We start from the raw sequence: 18,058 nt of genomic DNA, 5'->3' as shown, positions 1-18,058 counted from the left end.
AAGCGTCACGCCAGGCAGAGTATAAAGATTTTATTACGTGCTACCCAGTATTAAGTATTAATGTACTTAATGTTTTACTCTTCCTCAGGCTACAACAGTAACTGCAAAATTGTGTGTGGTCGCTTTGGATGAGCTATTACCAGCAGGAGAGTGAGTTTGTGTGTATAGGGGTGGGGGTGTGTGTGAGAAAACCTGTATTTGTGCTGGAAATGGCCCAACTTGCTTATCATACACATTTTAAAGAGAGTGGTCACTTTGGATGGGCTATTACCAGCAGGAGAGTGAGTTTGTGTGTGTATGGGGGTGGGGGGGTGTGTGTGAGAAAACCTGTATTTGTGCTGGAAATGGCCCAACTTGATTTTCATACACATTGTGAGGAGAGTGGTCACTTTGGATAAGCTATTACCAGCAGGAGAGTGAGTTTGTGGGGGGTGAGAAAACCTGGATTTGTGCTGGAAATGGCCCAACTTGATGATCACTTTAGATAAGCTATTACCAGCAGGAGAGTGGGGTGGGAGGAGGTATTGTTTCATGGTCTCTGTGTATATAATGTCTTCTGCAGTTTCCACAGTATGCATCCGATGAAGTGAGCTGTAGCTCACGAAAGCTCATGCTCAAATAAATTGGTAAGTCTCTAAGGTGCCACAAGTACTCCTTTTCTTTTTGAAGAAGACTGTGTGACTCTTAACATCTACTAGCCCACTTTCTATAAACGCTGAAGAGAGATCTTCAGCAAAATAAACAAAACAAAAACAAACAGCAGCATCATTATATGGAATAAAAAAAAGAAACCCTGAATAGCAAATAATGTAATGTATAGTTCTCATGCTGGAGTAGAAGAATTTACTGTGAACTCTTTGTAGAATGAAAATAACCTGCACAGGATCAAAAACTCTTAAGCAAAATTATTTTCAGAACTGGCAAATGCTTTTTCTTATTTTGAACTAAAAATTCCTGAGTACACTGTGTTAGGTTTTTACATACCTTTACAGTGTACAGCTATAGCACCTTCAGCATTCTCGCAGATATTCAAGAACCGTCGCACTATATGGTCACTTGGTGTGCTTCCATCTATGAAGAACAAGTCATAATGCTCAAAGCCAGCATCTGTAAACCGTTTTGCCTCATAGATTTTTTTGTTTAGTCTTATGATTGATGTGACATTATGCTTCCTGAAATAGGGAAAGTAGGCTTCAGGTGCATGAAGAGGATAACCTAAAAGAAACAAAAAAAGATTACACATTAGTAAATCACTGAAACCTACCTGAAACACACACAAATCCAAACCTCCATTAAAAAACCAAAACAAATGAACACATTTTTGAATGAAAAACTTTTTACTCATGCTGTAAACAATCACATTTGACATTTTAATAAAGGTAAATATATCTATGAGAAAAAATATGCTAAGATGTGTTAAAAATTAACAAAAAGCTTTAGCCTGAGGTTTATAAAGCTATTATTCTTACAAATAAAAGTATCAGAAGACATTAAAGCATAATCTCTCTTAGGTACTTTACAATGTCCTGTGTGTTATAAGTTAGGTTTACAATTAATACATTAGACACCCACTCACACTCTAAAGCTATTCTTATAATGAAGGATTGTCTGCTTTAAAGTGGGGCATGTATATGAATGTAGGATTCCATAATGGTGCAGATGTGTATTTGTTATGGAGCCACAGGCCAAGAGCCTTAGAACAAGTGGACACCTTCTGCAACTAAGAAGCTACAGTACAATACGTAAAGAATATGCTGGCAATGCTACTACTATTCTAGTGCATTAGGTTTATCACAAGATGCGTTAATTTTAAATTGGTATTCTGTTTCTTTTTTATTTTTAACCTTTATTTCTGTGGGTAGTAGACCTAGCCAAACTGAACTTCCCATTGTTTATTGTTGGTTAAGAGAGGGTAACTCATGTGGAGAAAATAGCAGCTTTTGTTAAGAAAAGGCCAGATCTTTTTTTCTTGATTTGGGTTATTAACCTGAATTTCTTCCTAGCAATAAGTTTGGCTGTGCCAAGTGGAGATAGGATTAGTCAGAATTTCTCCTATGAAAAATTTTATTCATGACTATATGGGCATATAGAGGAATGGAGAAAATAAACTTATACAAACATTTAAAACTAAATACTCCTAGCAACTAAGTGAAATCCTGGTCCCATTGGAGTCAAAGCCAAAACTCCCATTAACTTCAGAAGGGACAAGATTTCACTATTTATGTAATAAGTCTCCACTGCCTTACGGCTAATTTTATAGCAGTAACTTACCTTAATATTAATGTTAGGATTGTTAAGAAACAGTTAATTAAGTTTAAATCCTGCAAATAAAAACGTATATGTTACAGGAAGATTTTTCTTTGAACCTGAAAGCTGGAGTCTCCATTCTGAAGTGAGTTTTGCACAGAGAAGTTGAAGAGGACCCCAAGAAAAAAAAAATGGATCAGAAGCCAGGATTAGACAGGGCCATGGTTATTGCTCCAAGAGAAAGGTGATCCCCTACACAAACTAGAAGCTTGTCTTTTCACGTTGTCTTCAGAGAGCCTCCTTCAAGCCTGAGAAGGCCCTGTCTGAGAACCTTTTGAGTTCATAGGTCAGAAGTGGTATTGGCTCAGCTTGAGAAGAAATTTTTCAGGTTTCCTCCAGAGGAAGGTGGGCCTGGGCCAGCAAAATTTCACTGTCTTGAGAAGACAACACCCCTGGGGCAAACCCTCTGGCGCTAGAAAATAAAAGTTCACCAGGCCATTCATGCAGATACTGTGAATGCTATAGCAATATGTAAAGCAACAGAAAATTATTAAAACCACTTTTATGGGAATGTTCGATTTTCCACAGCCTATAAAATCTTCTGCCGGACCAACCTCATCAGTTGGGATTAGAATTTATTTTCATCAGATCAGGTCCTATTAAGATTAAGAAAGGATGAATCAATCTTTGGAACAGAAAAGAATCTGGTGCCCTTATCCAATTAGACTTGGTATGTCAGAGAGATCTTATTAATGGACCACCTGAATCAACAATCTTCTCAAGAGATTCTAGAATGAGGAAAACTGAACTGCTTTTCCTAAAGCTCATTTTGAGAGGGTCCTGGAGAGACTGGGCTATTGGTTGGCTATCTGAAAGGCAAATGTCTCAAATCAAGCATTCCTCCACATCTTCATTAGCGAATAAGCAACTCAGGTCATCTTCATTAAAATGTGCAGAGTGGGAGGAAAGTTTCCCTCCATCAGCTGAGGTCTGAGAAAAATGTTATGCCAAGGGGTATCTTTAAAAGAAGAGACAGGTTTGTTGTTTTATGTTTGCTTATTGTAGAAAAGTGTTAATTGCCCTAGGACTGCAAACCCAGAAAAGGAGAAGAAAAAAAAAAAGAAAAAAGAGTCCTGTCCTTTGTGCTTAAGAGTGTTGCTTTGGCAGTCAGGTGGGAGATGAGCTGATCCTCCTCAAATTCAAACAAGCAATTTAAAGTTGAAGAAATTTAAAGGTGCCGACTATCTGCAGCTTGAGGATTGGAGGGGCTCTGATCAGTGAGGAGGGAAGCCTTAGATGACACAGAGGATGAACAGTGTGGGGAGCAAAGCAGACAGAGGTCATTGATGGTAGGGTACTCCATGGAACACAGTGGGCATCAAAACTTAGTCACTATGGCTAAAGATGGATCTTGCACAGCCATATTTTGGAGGGATCTCACACAGCCCACATTTATTCCCCTGCTGCCATTTATCCCATCCAGTGGAGTTAAACCAGTTGTAGCACTGGTGGGAAGGCTGTTGATAGGCTGAATGGAAGTATTGTGACTTGGTAGTGGGTTCTATTCACTATGAACCTTAGAATCTTCTGCTGATCTGGACAGGTCACTGTATGAAAGTAAGCCCCCTTTAAGTTGAGGGCAGCATACCAGTCCCCTTGTTCTAGGGAAGGAATAATAGAAGTTAGGGTAGCCATGTGGAACTTTATTTTCTTCAGGTATTTATTTAACTCTCTTAGATCTAAAATAGACCTGAAACCATCTTTTGCTTTGGGAATAAGGAAATAGCAAGAACAAAAACCCTTCTCCCTGAGAAACAGAGGAACTTCCTCTATGGCTACTGCTAGGAGAGATTGAACCTCCTGCTGAAGAATGGTCTTGTGAGAGTGTCCCTGAAGAGCATGGAGGAAGTGGTATAGAGGATTGGGAAAACATATGGGAAGGAACAGATGGGCCTGTATGAACTAGTATATTGCCCTTGACAAACTGTCAAAAATGTGTTTTTAGAATGGACAGCTGGATAAGAGGAATCTGCTGCCGCAAGGAGGAGTGAGGAGGTGATTGTTTCCAATAATTTCTGCCCCTTTTTCTCAGCAGGTCTTGCGGCGGAGACAAAAAGCTTCCTCTTTGTCGCTGGTGTGTAGATTCCAAGTGACTTCAGAGCTGCCCTGGAACCTTTTAGACTACGTCACCTATTGTCCATCTTTTCTGAAAAGGACCTCTAAAAGGGCAGATCTTGAATGGTCTGTTATACTTCATGAGAAGACCAGAAGACTGCAGCCATATGCATATGCAGTTCGATTCACAGATATGGCAGACACCATGAATCGAACTGCTGAGTCCGCTGAATCCCAGTGATCCTGGCCATCAGCTTGCCCTCCTCCACCATCACTCCTGCCTGGAATCTTCCATTAGCCTGTCTTTAAACTTCATGATGTTTTCCCAGAGGGTAGTCATGACAACTCAGAGGGGTGACAACCTCAGGAGGGGTGCAACTGTAAGTTGCACCCTTCCTGTTGAATAAAATTTATGGCCAAACAAGTCCAGTCTCTTCGATGCCTTCCCCTTTGGTGTGAACACTTGATGCCCCTAATCCTTCCTGCTTGTTTGCCTACTGCCTCCACCAAAGACCCTGGGGCTGGGTGAGAGTAGTGGTGTTCAAAACCCTTAAAAGGGACATCTCTGCCTGTTTCACTGTAGGAAGAAGGGAAGGAAAGGAAGAAGGGGTCTACCAATTGCTTCATTAATTGGGAGTGCAACTCAGGAGGCTGCCACCAAAGCTAATTTATCCACTAGTTTGTGGCATTTCTTGCGGACCTCTTCCCCTGAATGTCTAATACCAAAGCTACCCTTTTAAGCAGTTCTTGGTGAACCCTGCAATCCTCCAGTGGTGGTGAATCACTCACCATCTCTATAACCTCATTTGGTGATAAGGAAGATGATGCACCAGGATGCTGATGCAACGTCTGGTCGGTCTCCTATAGTGGAAAAGCTGACTGAGCAATTTCCAGATGCTTGGTACCACATGTCAAGAGAACATTCCCCGAGGTGCTGACTACCCCTCAGAAATCAACTCAGGTGGGTGAAGAGAGGTCCTAGTAGGGGGAGAGACACCTGATGGTGTCCAGAAAGGCCTATAACATGGTGGTGTCTGGGCCCATACTAGCATAAGCCACTATCTCTGAGATGTGCCACTGCTGGAATTGCTGCGAGACCCATGAACTCCAAAGCTCTGATGGAGGGTATGCATCCACCAATGTGATCTATGCCATCATGTGCCAGCAATGCCCCTCTGCCATGTACATTGGTCAAACTGGACAGTCTCTACGTAAAAGAATAAATGGACACAAATCAGATGTCAAGAATTATAACATTCATAAACCAGTCGGAGAACACTTCAATCTCTCTGGTCACGCAATCACAGACATGAAGGTCGCTATCTTAAAACAAAAAAACTTCAAATCCAGACTCCAGCGAGAAACTGCTGAATTGGAATTCATTTGCAAATTGGATACTATTAATTTAGGCTTAAATAGAGACTGGGAGTGGCTAAGTCATTATGCAAGGTAGCCTGTTTCCTCTTGTTTTTTCCTACCCCCCCCCCCCCAGATGTTCTGGTTTAACTTGGATTTAAACCTGGAGAATGGTCAGTTTAGATGAGCTATTACCAGCAGGAGAGTGAGTTTGTGTGTGTATGGGGGTGGGGGGGATGTGAGAAAACCTTGATCTATGCAGGAAATAGCCCGACTTGATTATGTAAAGAGTTGTCACTTTGGATGGGCTAGCACCAGCAGGAGAGTGAATTTGTGTGGGGGGGTGGAGGGTGAGAAAACCTGGATTTGTGCTGGAAATGGCCCACCTGTTGATCACTTTAGATAAGCTATTACCAGCAGGACAGTGGGGTGGGAGGAGGTATTGTTTCATGATTTCTGTGTGTATATAAAGTCTGCTGCAGTTTCCACGGTAAACATCTGATGAAGTGAGCTGTAGCTCACGAAAGCTCATGCTCAAATAAATTGGTTAGTCTCTAAGGTGCCACAAGTACTCCTTTTCGGTATGCATCCTGTTTTGCATGGGACACAAAAAGACCCCACTTCCGAGTCTGAAGAAAATGACTCGGAGTCCATTGATAACAATGAAGCAGAACCCATGTGGATAGGAGATAGATAAGCTGAGCTAGAGAATGGCAGTACTGGGGATATTAATGGTTGTTTGCCCCTGGATTGTACTGCCTCTTAGGTCATCAGCCTGGCACCCGACTTACAGGATTTAAACCACAGAATGCGAGGCATGGCTCTGGTACCAGTACTGAGATTCAAATCTGGCCCAAAAAGGACCTAAAACTGAAGCCTATCACCAGCACTAACTATACTCTATACCTAACTGACTGCTAAGAGAACAAATAGATTATATACAAAAAATGAGGGAAAAGCTTGTGACAGCAAGACCAGAAGTGCTCCAACAACCATCATTGTGGTAAGAAGAAACTGAAGGGCGGTTGGCTGCAACTCCATATTCTTATACCTGCATGCAATGTGTGCGATGGTGGAGAGCGCTTGTGCCATCCCAATGGATACTGATGAGGGATAAAGTTCCCCAACAGCTGCACATGAGGTGTGTACATACCTACAGTAGAACAGACATGTGCAATCACTCGAAGAACTCACCCACTTTGCAATGAGAATGCAGGTTAAATCACTCAAGCAATTACAGTCCTTCATTGCCTTGCCACAATGCCCTCTGTATGCCCAGAAGACAGACAAGTTCTCCTACAACTCACTGGGAAAGAGTTAAAGAACAGCTCAGCTTACTCCAACACAAAGAATCATGAGATATGTGCCCAAAAGTCCTGGTGAAACACAGGTGGCTGCAGCACCAGCAAGGACACAGTAACTTGTGGATGGCTTTGCAACTCTAAAGTATTCAGACTTCATATGATGGTCCAACCTTTTCAGTACTGTGGGCTGCATTTGTAGCTGTGTAGCACCTCCGCAGGCAATGTACATTAGCAGCAGCACAGGAGCTAGCAAACAGAGCTGTAAACAGGGGAGTTTGAGTGGGAGTTTGTCTTGTGGTGCTTGTGTGGGGTTTGGTTTTGCTGTGGGTGGTGGTGTTTTGGTGTGGTTTGTGTTTCCCAGATTAACAGGATTTAGGTGGGAAGGCTATGACAGATTCAGAGGTGGCAGTGGGAGTGACCCATGTAGCAGATGACACAATGAAGATGACTGGATGTGGAAGCTGTGGTATGTACATGATCCTGGAGGGGGCACCTGGTAAGAGTTTTGTCTGCATGAAATGCCGTCTGATAGAGCTGATGGAGGAAAAGATCAGAGGTTTGGAGATGCAGGTGGAAAGTCTGGTAGAGTTTAGGAAGGGGTTTGAGCAGATTATGGAGCAAAGACATGAGGTATCTGAAGGGAAAAGCTCAGACTTGCAGATGGAAGCAGGACTAGGGAATTTTGAGGGGAGACTGGGTGAGGAAAGTGGTCAGTGGAAGCATGTGACTAAAAGAACTAGGCAGAGGAAAAGACGGGCTAGTGAAGGAGAAATAGAGCTTCAGAATAGGTTTGCAGAGTTGGAAAATGAAGAAGGGGCTCAGCAGGTAGTCACTGAAGGTGACAGGGCAAGGAAGAAGAGAAGAGCGGTTAGTCCTATAGGAAAAGGGGAAGAGTTAATGGAGATTACACCAAATATGAGCCCCAGGAGGATACAGGATGGGTTAAAAAGGATTACAAGGGAGAATGGGAATGGAAAAAACTTGCAGCCAGAGGGAACAGGGGATAGACTGGAGAATAGCACCGTCACTAGGAAAAGGCAGGTCTATGTGATTGGGGACTCTTTATTGAGAAGAATAGATAGGCCTGTAACCAGAGCTGATCCAGAAAATAGGAGGGTGTGCTGTCTTCCAGGTGCTAAGATACGGGATGTAGACCTGAGGTTAAAAAGGATTCTAAAGGGAGCGGGAAAGAATCCCCTAATTATCCTTCATGTGGGAACAAATGATACGGCTAGATTCTCACTGGAAAGTATTAAGGGAGACTATGTTAGGCTGGGGAGGACGCTTAAGGAAATTGAGGCTCAGGTGATCTTTAGTGGGATTTTGCCTGTTCCTAGAGAAGGGCAACAAAGGTGTGACAAGATTATGACTATCAATAGATGGCTTAGGCAGTGGTGCTATAAGGAGGGCTTTGGGATGTATGGCCATTGGGAGGCATTCATGGATAGAGGACAGTTCTCTCGGGATGGACTTCATCTGAGTAGGGAAGGAAATAGACTTCTAGGATGGAGGCTGGCACAACTGATTAAGAGAGCTTTAAACTAGGAATTTGGGGGAGATGGTTGGGAGATGTCCAGGTAATCTCCACGCCAGAATTTAGCATAGAGTGGAAAGAAAATGAAGTAAGAGTGGATACAGCTGTAGGTAGGAGGAAGGGCAGTGTAGATACAAGTCTAATAGGTTATACTGGTAGTAAAATAACCGTGCCTAATAGGGTACAGAATGTGAGTGAGGCCAAACAGCAAAAATTAAGATGTTTGTACACTAATGCAAGGAGCCTAGGTAACAAAATGGAGGAACTAGAGTTACTGGTGCAGGAAGTGAAACCAGATATTATAGGTATAACAGAGACCTGGTGGAATAGTAGTCATGACTGGGCTACAGGTATTGAAGGGTATGTGCTGTTTAGGAAAGACCGAAATAAAGGTAAAGGTGGTGGAGTAGCACTGTATATCAATGATGAGATAGAATGTAAAGAAATAAGAAGCGATGAAATGGATATGACTGAGTCTGTCTGGGCAATAATTAAATTGGGGAAGAAAACTATTAGAGCCTCCCCTAGGATAGTGCTTGGGGTGTGCTATAGACCACCGGGATCTAATTTGGATATGGATAGAGCCCTTTTTAATGTTTTTAATAAAGTAAATACTAATGGAAACTGTGTGATCATGGGAGACTTTAACTTCCCAGATATAGACTGGAGGATGAGTGCTAGTAATAATAATAGGGCTCAGATTTTCCTAGATGCGATAGCTGATGGATTCCTTCAACAAGTAGTTGCTGAACCGACTAGAGGGGATGCCATTTTAGATCTGGTCTTGGCGAGTAATGAGGATCTCATAGAGGAAATGGTTGTAGGGGATAATCTTGGCTCAAGTGATCATGAGCTAATTCAGTTCAAACTGAATGGAAGGATTAACAAAAATAAATCTGCAACTAGGGTTTTTGATTTCAAAAGGGCTGACTTTCAAAAATTAAGGAAATTAGTTAGGGAAGTGGATTGGACTGAAGAATTTATGGGTTTAAAGGTAGAGGAGGCCTGGGATTATTTTAAATTAAAGCTGCAGAAGCTATCGGAAGCCTGCATCCCAAGAAAGGGGAAAAAATTCATAGGCAGGAGTTGTAGACCAAGCTGGATGAGCAAGCATCTTAGAGAGGTAATTAAGAAAAAGCAGAAAGCATATAGGGAGTGGAAGAAGGGAGGGATCAGTAAGGAAAGCTACCTTATTGAGGTCAGAATATGTAGGGATAAAGTGAGACAGGCTAAAAGTCAAGTAGAGTTGGACCTTGCAAAGGGAATTAAAACCAATAGTAAAAGGTTCTATAGTCATATAAATAGGAAAAAAACAAAGAAAGAAGAAGTGGGACCGCTAAAAACTGAGGATGGAGTGGAGGTCAAGGATAATCTAGGCATGGCCCAATATCTAAACAAATACTTTGCCTCAGTCTTTAATAAGACTAAAGAGGATCTTAGGGATAATGGTAGCATGATAAATGGGAATGAGGATATGGAGGTAGACATCACCATATCTGAGGTAGAAGCGAAACTCAAACAGCTTAATGGGGCTAAATCGGGGGGCCCAGATAATCTTCATCCAAGAATATTAAAAGAATTGGCACAAGAAATTGCAAGCCCATTAGCAAGAATTTTTAATGAATCTGTAAATTCAGGGGTTGTACCATATGATTGGAGAATTGCTAACATAGTTCCTATTTTTAAGAAAGGGAAAAAAAGTGATCCAAGTAATTATAGGCCTGTTAGTTTGACATCTGTAGTATGCAAGGTCTTGGAAAAAATTTTGAAGGAGAAGGTAGTTAAGGACATTGAAGTCAATGGTAAATGGGACAAAATACAACATGGTTTTACAAAAGGTAGATCGTGCCAAACCAACCTGATTTCCTTCTTTGAGAGAGTAACAGATTTTTTAGATAAAGGAAATGCAGTGGATCTAATTTATTTAGATTTTAGTAAGGCGTTTGATACTGTGCCACATGGGGAATTATTAGTTAAATTGGATAAGATGGGCATCAATAGGAAAATTGAAAGGTGGATAGGGAATTGGTTAAAGGGGAGACTACAACGGGTCCTACTGAAAGGTGAACTGTCAAGTTGGAGGGAGGTTACCAGTGGAGTTCCTCAAGGATCAGTTTTGGGACCAATCTTATTTAATCTTTTTATTACTGACCTGGGCACAAAAAGTGGGAGTGTGCTAATAAAGTTTGCAGATGATACAAAGCTGGGAGGTATTGCTAATTTAGAGAAGGACAGGGATACCCTACAGGAGGATCTGGATGACCTTGTAAACTGGAGTAATAGGAATAGGATGAAATTTAATAGTGAGAAGTGTAAGGTCATGCATTTAGGGATTAATAACAAGAATTTTAGTTATAAGCTAGGGACGCATCAACTAGAAGTAACGGAGGAGGAAAAGGACCTTGGAGTATTGGTTGATCATAGGTTGACTATGAGCTGCCAATGTGATATGGCTGTGAAAAAAGCTAATGTCGTCTTGGGATGCATCAGGAGAGGTATTTCCAGTAGGGATAAGGAGGTTTTAGTACCGTTATATAAGGCACTGGTGAGACCTCACCTGGAATACTGTGTGCAGTTCTGGTCTCCCATGTTTAAGAAGGATGAATTCAAACTGGAACAGGTACAGAGAAGGGCTACTAGGATGATCCGAGGAATGGAAAACTTGTCTTATGAAAGGAGACTCAGGGAGCTTGGCTTGTTTAGCCTAACTAAAAGAAGGTTGAGGGGAGATATGATTGCTCTCTATAAATATATCAGAGGGATTAATACCAGAGAGGGAGAGGAATTATTTAAACTCAATACCAATGTGGACACAAGAACAAATGGATATAAACTGGCCACTAGGAAATTTAGATTAGAAATTAGACGAAGGTTTCTAACCATCAGAGGAGTGAAGTTTTGGAATAGCCTTCCGAGGGAAGTAGTGGGGGCAAAAGATCTATCTTGCTTTAAGATTAAACTCGATAAGTTTATGGAGGAGATGGTATGATGGGATAACATGGTTTTGGTAATTAAATATTCATGGTAAATAGGCCCAATGGCCTGTGATGGGTTTTTAGATGGGGTAAGATCCAAGTTACCCGGGAAAGAATTTTCTGTAGTATCTGGCTGATGAATCTTGCCCATATGCTCAGGGTTTAGCTGATCGCCATATTTGGGGTCGGGAAGGAATTTTCCTCCAGGGCAGATTGGAAGGCCCTGGAGGTTTTTCGCCTTCCTCTGTAGCATGGGGCACGGGTCACTTGCTGGAGGATTCTCTGCTCCTTGAGGTCTTCAAACTACAATTTGAGGACTTCAATAGCACAGATATAGGTGTGAGGTCTTTTTTAGGAGTGGTGGGTGAAATTCTGTGGCCTGCATTGTGCAGGAGGTCAGACTAGATGATCATAATGGTCCCTTCTGACCTAAATATCTATGAATCTATGAAAATAGTGTCCTCCATGAGGCGTGACCTTGCACGCACCATATGTGTGAGGTCATGCTGTGCGGAAGTTGCCAATTTTGTAGAGAAAAATGGTGCAGGGCTGGACGCTTTTCGGGGCCAGACACAATCGTCCTGAGGGATGCATCCTGCCCACTGGCTGCCAGTTGGACCACCCCTCATCCCTCCACTCCAGTAGTTAGTTGAATACGTGCTTTAAAGGAGCAACTTATAAATCACATCTGTTAAAGTGTTTTGCCTACTGCAGATAATGCTTGTAACTGAAAAGTAAAAAAAAAGAAAAAAAAAGAAAAAAAAATGTTTTTTCTCAGTTCATGTACTCAATATATTTGACAGTTCTTTGCGGTTTCCGTTTCCCTGTATAGCTAGTCAGTTTCCATTTTAATTTGTATGCGTATTTATATTAAATACAGCAGCTGGAAAGAGACCATTAAAAATTAGAAAAAGTGTGACTTTAAAACCACAAAGACTGGCAGGGAATCTGCGGGGTAAGGTGTAGCAAAACTACCACCTGTAACCAATGTTTTTCTAGGTTTCAGATAACAGGTAACAGCAGCCGTGTTAGACTGTATTCGCAAAAAGAAAAGGAGTACTTGTGGCACCTTAGAGACTAACACATTTACTTGAGCATAAGCTTTCGTGAGCTACAGCTCACTTCATCGGATGCAATTTTTGCAATTTTTTTAAAAACTAACTTGATTTCTAGTTGACTCTTCCCCTTTAAGTAGCATGAATACAAATCCGTTCCCCTCTCAATCAGGTTTCACTTCCTTGCTCTCTCTAAATGTTATAAAACCTACTAGTTTCTCCATCATCTACAGAATTTTCAATAGACAACACCTGAATTTCCAACGTAATAACAAGCATTTTTAAACCCTTCAGGGCTTTTTTATACAATATAAAGAATCTGGACTTGCACCCTTTTTTCTTCATTTCCCCCCTTTGTCGTTCACCTTTAATTCTGCATAGAAGTGAGTTCAGTTGTCAGTTTCAGGAAGAAAGTAGGGAGCCACCTCAAATTTCGGAGTCACTTACTGAGTGAATTCCACAGATCTCTTCCGATTGTCACTGAATGAAATTCAGTCTTATGATGTGAAAACTCGATACAAAATTCTATCCAAACTGACCAAAAAACCCAAAAACCCATCAACCTACCAATCCACCAACTAGAATTAATGTAACTTTTTTTTTAAAAAACATACTCTAACCCTTAACTACTGTCTTCACAAATATGCCAGAGATTGGAAATAAAGACTAATCATATTAAGGAATAGCAGGGTTATAAAAAATAATACAGTGTTTTGACGTATGATTGACAAGAAAAACATACCATTTTCAATTTTGGTTTTTGGATGAGGTCCACTAAATGCTAAAAATTTTCCTGGAACAATCCAGTTGAAGTCACCATTTTCTACCCGCTAGTGAACATTTTAGGAAAGAAGAAAGGAAAAACATTTTAAAATTCACACACAACTGTTAAAAATCTATTTCTGAATAATACTTTTTTAAAAAATAACTGTATCCTCTCTATAGAAATCATATGAGCAAAGCATTTCAGATGTAACTATTTGGCTCAGAAAATGGGAGAAACCAGCCATGTATGAAGCTACTTGCCAGAAATGTACACGATAGTAAAGGTAATCTTAGAAAAGCCTGCTTTGGAGAGATCTTCAAATAGGCAACCTTTCTACACCTGACCTAAGACATTTCTGCTTAAAGGCTCAGGCTTTCCAATGCAGCTCTACTTATGAAATACAATAGATGCTGGCAAACACCAATTTTATTTTATGCATTATCAAAGGCTATGGAAATCTGCCACATCATTAACAATGGCAAAAAAGGAATTAATAGTAAACAAATTAAGACAAAATTAGCTCTCAAAATAATAATTTCCTTTTGAAAGTTGTAATCCATGTACTGGCATAGCTCTGATGGGTTAGCAAACAAACCCAACTATAAATCAATAAGAGGATATTAAAGTTTGAAAGAGGGTTTTCTTTAAAAGAAACTAAAAGAGTGCATGTTCCTCTAACATGAGAAACAAAAGTCTTTTGTTTATTTTTAAACTCAGGCTTCACAACTAATCTGTAAACCTGGAATTCTTCCATTGCTCACTCAGCCGGCCACATCTGAAAGCATCTCTGAGATACATAACCCAAGGCTTCTCTAATCTCTAAGGTTTCTTAAAAAAATTACAGATGGGTTCATTCCCAGTTTGACAGTGTAGTTGCTCTACACATGACATTTTTTGCAATGACACACTGTTTTCATGTTGTATGAAGATTTTTGTATAATTTATGAGTAGATGATATATTCAGTAGACCAGCTCGCCACCCCACATAGAATCTTGCCAAGTAAAAAGTTCTGATTCTGTCCATCACTATAGGTAATTTGTAAACTATTTGCCTGGCTACCCCATTACAATTGACTCCATGGTCCACCCACAAGTAAAACTCATGCTGAAGTAAATAGGAGCATAAGGACTGGTGGCCTGACTCCTTACTTGGCAAACAGCAGAAACAAACAAATTTATACCAATGGCTGTAACCTCAGTAGACTGAGCAGAGTTTTATATAAGAACATTTTTTTACTTGATCACTCGATGTTGTCAGCTGTATTCATGAATACTGAATTCTTTGTACTTAAAAAGGGACATCATCCACACCTCAATTTTTAACCTACCTGAAGAAATATACAGCTGACAGATAACTGGAGATAGCTGATAAGAACTTAAGATACCATTATAAATTCAGTATTTTCTGTCTAGTTCAATGAAAAGGGAACAATCTATAAGCCTGGACCTGTGTAGGACAATGAAGGAGAATTGGTTTCTACATCCATTATTCTTGCATATCTGTCCATTTAAAATTACTCTTAAAACAACTCCCATATCTACACTACAAGTCATCACTTTTGTGATGGTGCCAAAAAAATACAGAAGTGTTTACATTTAGCTTCACATACTGGGAGCATCTGGACTGAATAAATACACACAGCAGGTTAGTTTGTGTGCACTCTCAGAGTTTAAACTGGAGAAGTGCAAGTATAAAGGTAAGTGGCATTTGGTTATGAGAAAGTTGGGGAGAACTGGATAAAGGAGAACACAGACACTTTTTAAATGGGCAAACCTGAAAGAATGCAAGAAGAGGAAATTGAAGAGGCTCCCAGATTCTCATTTCTTTAAGTAGGTCAAAATTAATCCAAGGCAGCAGTGTTCCTTTAAACAACATATTCCACATTCTCATTCTTCAAAAGTGAATAATCTCAAATGTAAACATTTAACAAATAATGGAACACTTTGTACACAGATCACTAGTTTATACTATTATGTACACACCCTACTAGAGAAACTTGAACGGGCACGTACATATTCCAAAGAATCTTCTTTTTTCAACCAACTATCTTTTGTTTTTAGAACAAGCATATAGTATACAAAGAGTAAACAGAATAAAGATTACTTGTTCAACATAAAATATAGTAACTATAACAAAAAACGCTAAGCAATGCAACAAAGACTGCTGTTGTGGAGAACAAAATTGGTTTACCAGTCTATACACAATAGCACACTACTGAACTTAGAAAAACCTCTTTCAAAGATTTTTAAAATTGTGGGAACAGCTAGACGGTAGGAGATATGGGAGAACTCAATTTGGTGAATGCTGAATGTTCAATACGGAGTTCAAGGTTTGGCTGTCATTTCACTCCCTTCAAACTAAATTCTCAACTAACTTCTCAGTGGCCATTCTTCTTGCCCATTTCCTACTGCCTCTTGTACTTCAGAGGATCTTAACTCATATCCTAGAATCACAGGACTGGAAGGGACTTCGAGAGGTCATCTAGTCCAGTCCCCTAGCAGGACTAAGTATTATCTAGACCAGAGGTGGGCAAACTATGGCCCGCGGGACCATCCTGCCTGGCCCCTGAGCTCCCGGCCAGGGAGGCTAGCCCTGGCCACTCCCCCGCTGTCCCCCCTCCCCTGTAGCCACGCCAGCCTACCTCCCAGGCTTTCCAAGAAGCCTGTCCTGCCACTCTGAGTAGCACGGTAAGGGGGTGGGGAGAGGTGGTCAGGAGGCCCCGGGGGGCAGGGGGCAGTTGGATGGAGCAGAAGTTCGGAGGGGGTGGTGGTCAGGAGACAGGGAGCGGGGTGGGGATTGGAAAGGGAGTGGGGTCTTGGGGGGGTCACTTAGGGATGGGGGTCCCGGAAGGGGGTGGTCAGGGGACAAGGAGTGCAGGGGGTTTGGATGGGTTGGGGCTCCCGGGGGGCCTGTCAGGGGGCAGGGGTGTGGACAGGGGTCGGGGACAGTCAGGGGACAGGGGGGGTTGGATAGGGGGTGGGGTCCTGACGGAGTGGTTAGTAGTGGGAGGTCCCAGGAGGGGGTTGTCAGGAGACAAGGAGCTGGGGGGGGGGGGTTAGATGGGTCGGGGGTTCTGAGGGTGGCAGTCAGGGGGCAGGAAGTGGGAGGGGGCGGAGGCCAGGCTGTTTGCGGAGGCACAGCCTTCCCTACCCCGCCCTCCATACTGTGCGCAACCCCGATGTGGCCCTCGGGCCAAAACATTTGCCCATCCCTGATCTAGACCATCCCTGACAGGTGTTTGTCTAACCTGCTGTTAAAAATCAAGGATAGAGATTCCACAACTTCCTTAGGCAATTTATTCCAGTGCTTAACCACCTTGACAGTTAGGAAGTTTTTCCTAATATCCAACCTAAACCTCCCTTGCTACAATTTAAGCCCATTGCTTCTTGTCCTATCCTCAGAGGTTAAGAAGAACAATTCTCCTCCCTCCTTCTTGTAACAACCTTTTATGTACTTTAAAACTCTTATGTCCCCCCTCAGTCTTCTCTTTTCCAGACTAAACAAATCCAATTTTTTCAATCTTCCCTCATAGGTCATGTTTCTAGATCTTTAATCATTTTTGTTCTTCTCCTCTGGTCTTTCTCCAGTTTATCCACATCTTTCCTGAAATGTGGTGCCCCAAACTGGACAAAACACTCAAGCTGAAGCCTAATCAGCGCAGAGTAGAGCAGAAGAATTACTTCTTGTGTCTTGCTTGCAACACTCCTGTTAATACATCCCAGAATGATCGCTTTTTTGCAACAGTGTTACACTGTTGACTCACATTTAGCTTGTCATCCACTATGACCCCCAGATCCCTTTCCGCAGTACTCCTTCCTACGCAGTCATTTCCCATTTTGTACGTGTGCAACTGATTGTTCCTTCCGAAATGGAGTACTCTGCATTTGTCCTTATTGAATTTCATCCTGTTTACTTCAGACCATTTCTCCAGTTTGTCCAGATCATTTTGAATTATAATCTTATCCTCCAAAGCATTTGCAACCCCTCCCAGCTTGTTACTGTCCGCAAACTTTATAAGTGTACTCTCTATGCCATTATCTAAATAACTGATGAAGATATTGAACAGAACCGGATCCAGAGCTGATCCCTGCAGGACCCCACTCATTATGCCCTTCCAGCATGACTGTGAACCACCGATAACTACTCTCTGGGAATTGTTTTCCACCCACCTTATAGTAGTTCTACCTAGGTTGCATTTCCCTAGTTTATGAGAAGGTCATGCGAGACAGTATCAAAAGCTTTACTAAAGTCAAGATATACCACGTCTACCACTTACCCTTAACCACAAGGCTTATTACTCTGTCAAAGAAAGCTATCAGGTTGGTTTGACACAATTTGTTCTTGATATATCCATGCTGAATGTTACTTATCACCTTATTATCTTCTAGACATTTTCAAATAGATTGCTTTATTATTTGCTGCATTATCTTTCTGGGTACAGAAGTTAAGCTAAGCTGACTGGTCTGTAATTCCCCAGGTTGTCCTTATTTCACTTTTTATAGATAATTTTCAAAGATAATTGTTAATGACTCAGATATCTCTTCAGTCAGCTCCTTGAGTATTATAGGATGCATTTCATCAGGCCCTGGTGACTTGAAGACATCTAACTTGTATAAGTAATTTTTAACTGTTCTTTCCCTATTTTAGCTTCTGATACTACCTCATTTTCACTGGCATTCACTATGTTAGACATCCAACCACTACC

At 41.4% G+C, this 18,058-nt stretch overlaps 1 protein-coding gene across 8 annotated transcripts in view; it reads right to left on the bottom strand.

Moving 5' to 3' along the window:
* Positions 1 to 18,058, bottom strand: part of CDC14A (cell division cycle 14A) — a 123,693-nt gene that overhangs the window by 36,951 nt on the left and 68,684 nt on the right. For 7 of the 8 annotated variants that reach the window (XM_073356909.1, XM_073356911.1, XM_073356914.1 and 4 more), the window contains 2 exons: positions 13,329 to 13,416; positions 985 to 1,215 (listed from right to left, as the gene is read on the bottom strand). In XM_073356909.1, the coding sequence (XP_073213010.1) occupies positions 985 to 1,215; positions 13,329 to 13,416 (319 nt within the window). Of the gene's footprint in view, positions 1 to 984; positions 1,216 to 13,328; positions 13,417 to 15,126; positions 15,216 to 18,058 lie in introns of all 8 variants that reach the window. The other variant, XM_073356916.1, reaches the window with a different exon arrangement.

Source organism: Lepidochelys kempii, chromosome 8 (genome assembly GCF_965140265.1).
Source record: "Lepidochelys kempii isolate rLepKem1 chromosome 8, rLepKem1.hap2, whole genome shotgun sequence".
Lineage (NCBI taxonomy): Eukaryota > Metazoa > Chordata > Testudines > Cheloniidae > Lepidochelys > Lepidochelys kempii.
This window is presented reverse-complemented; position numbering and strand designations above follow the sequence as displayed.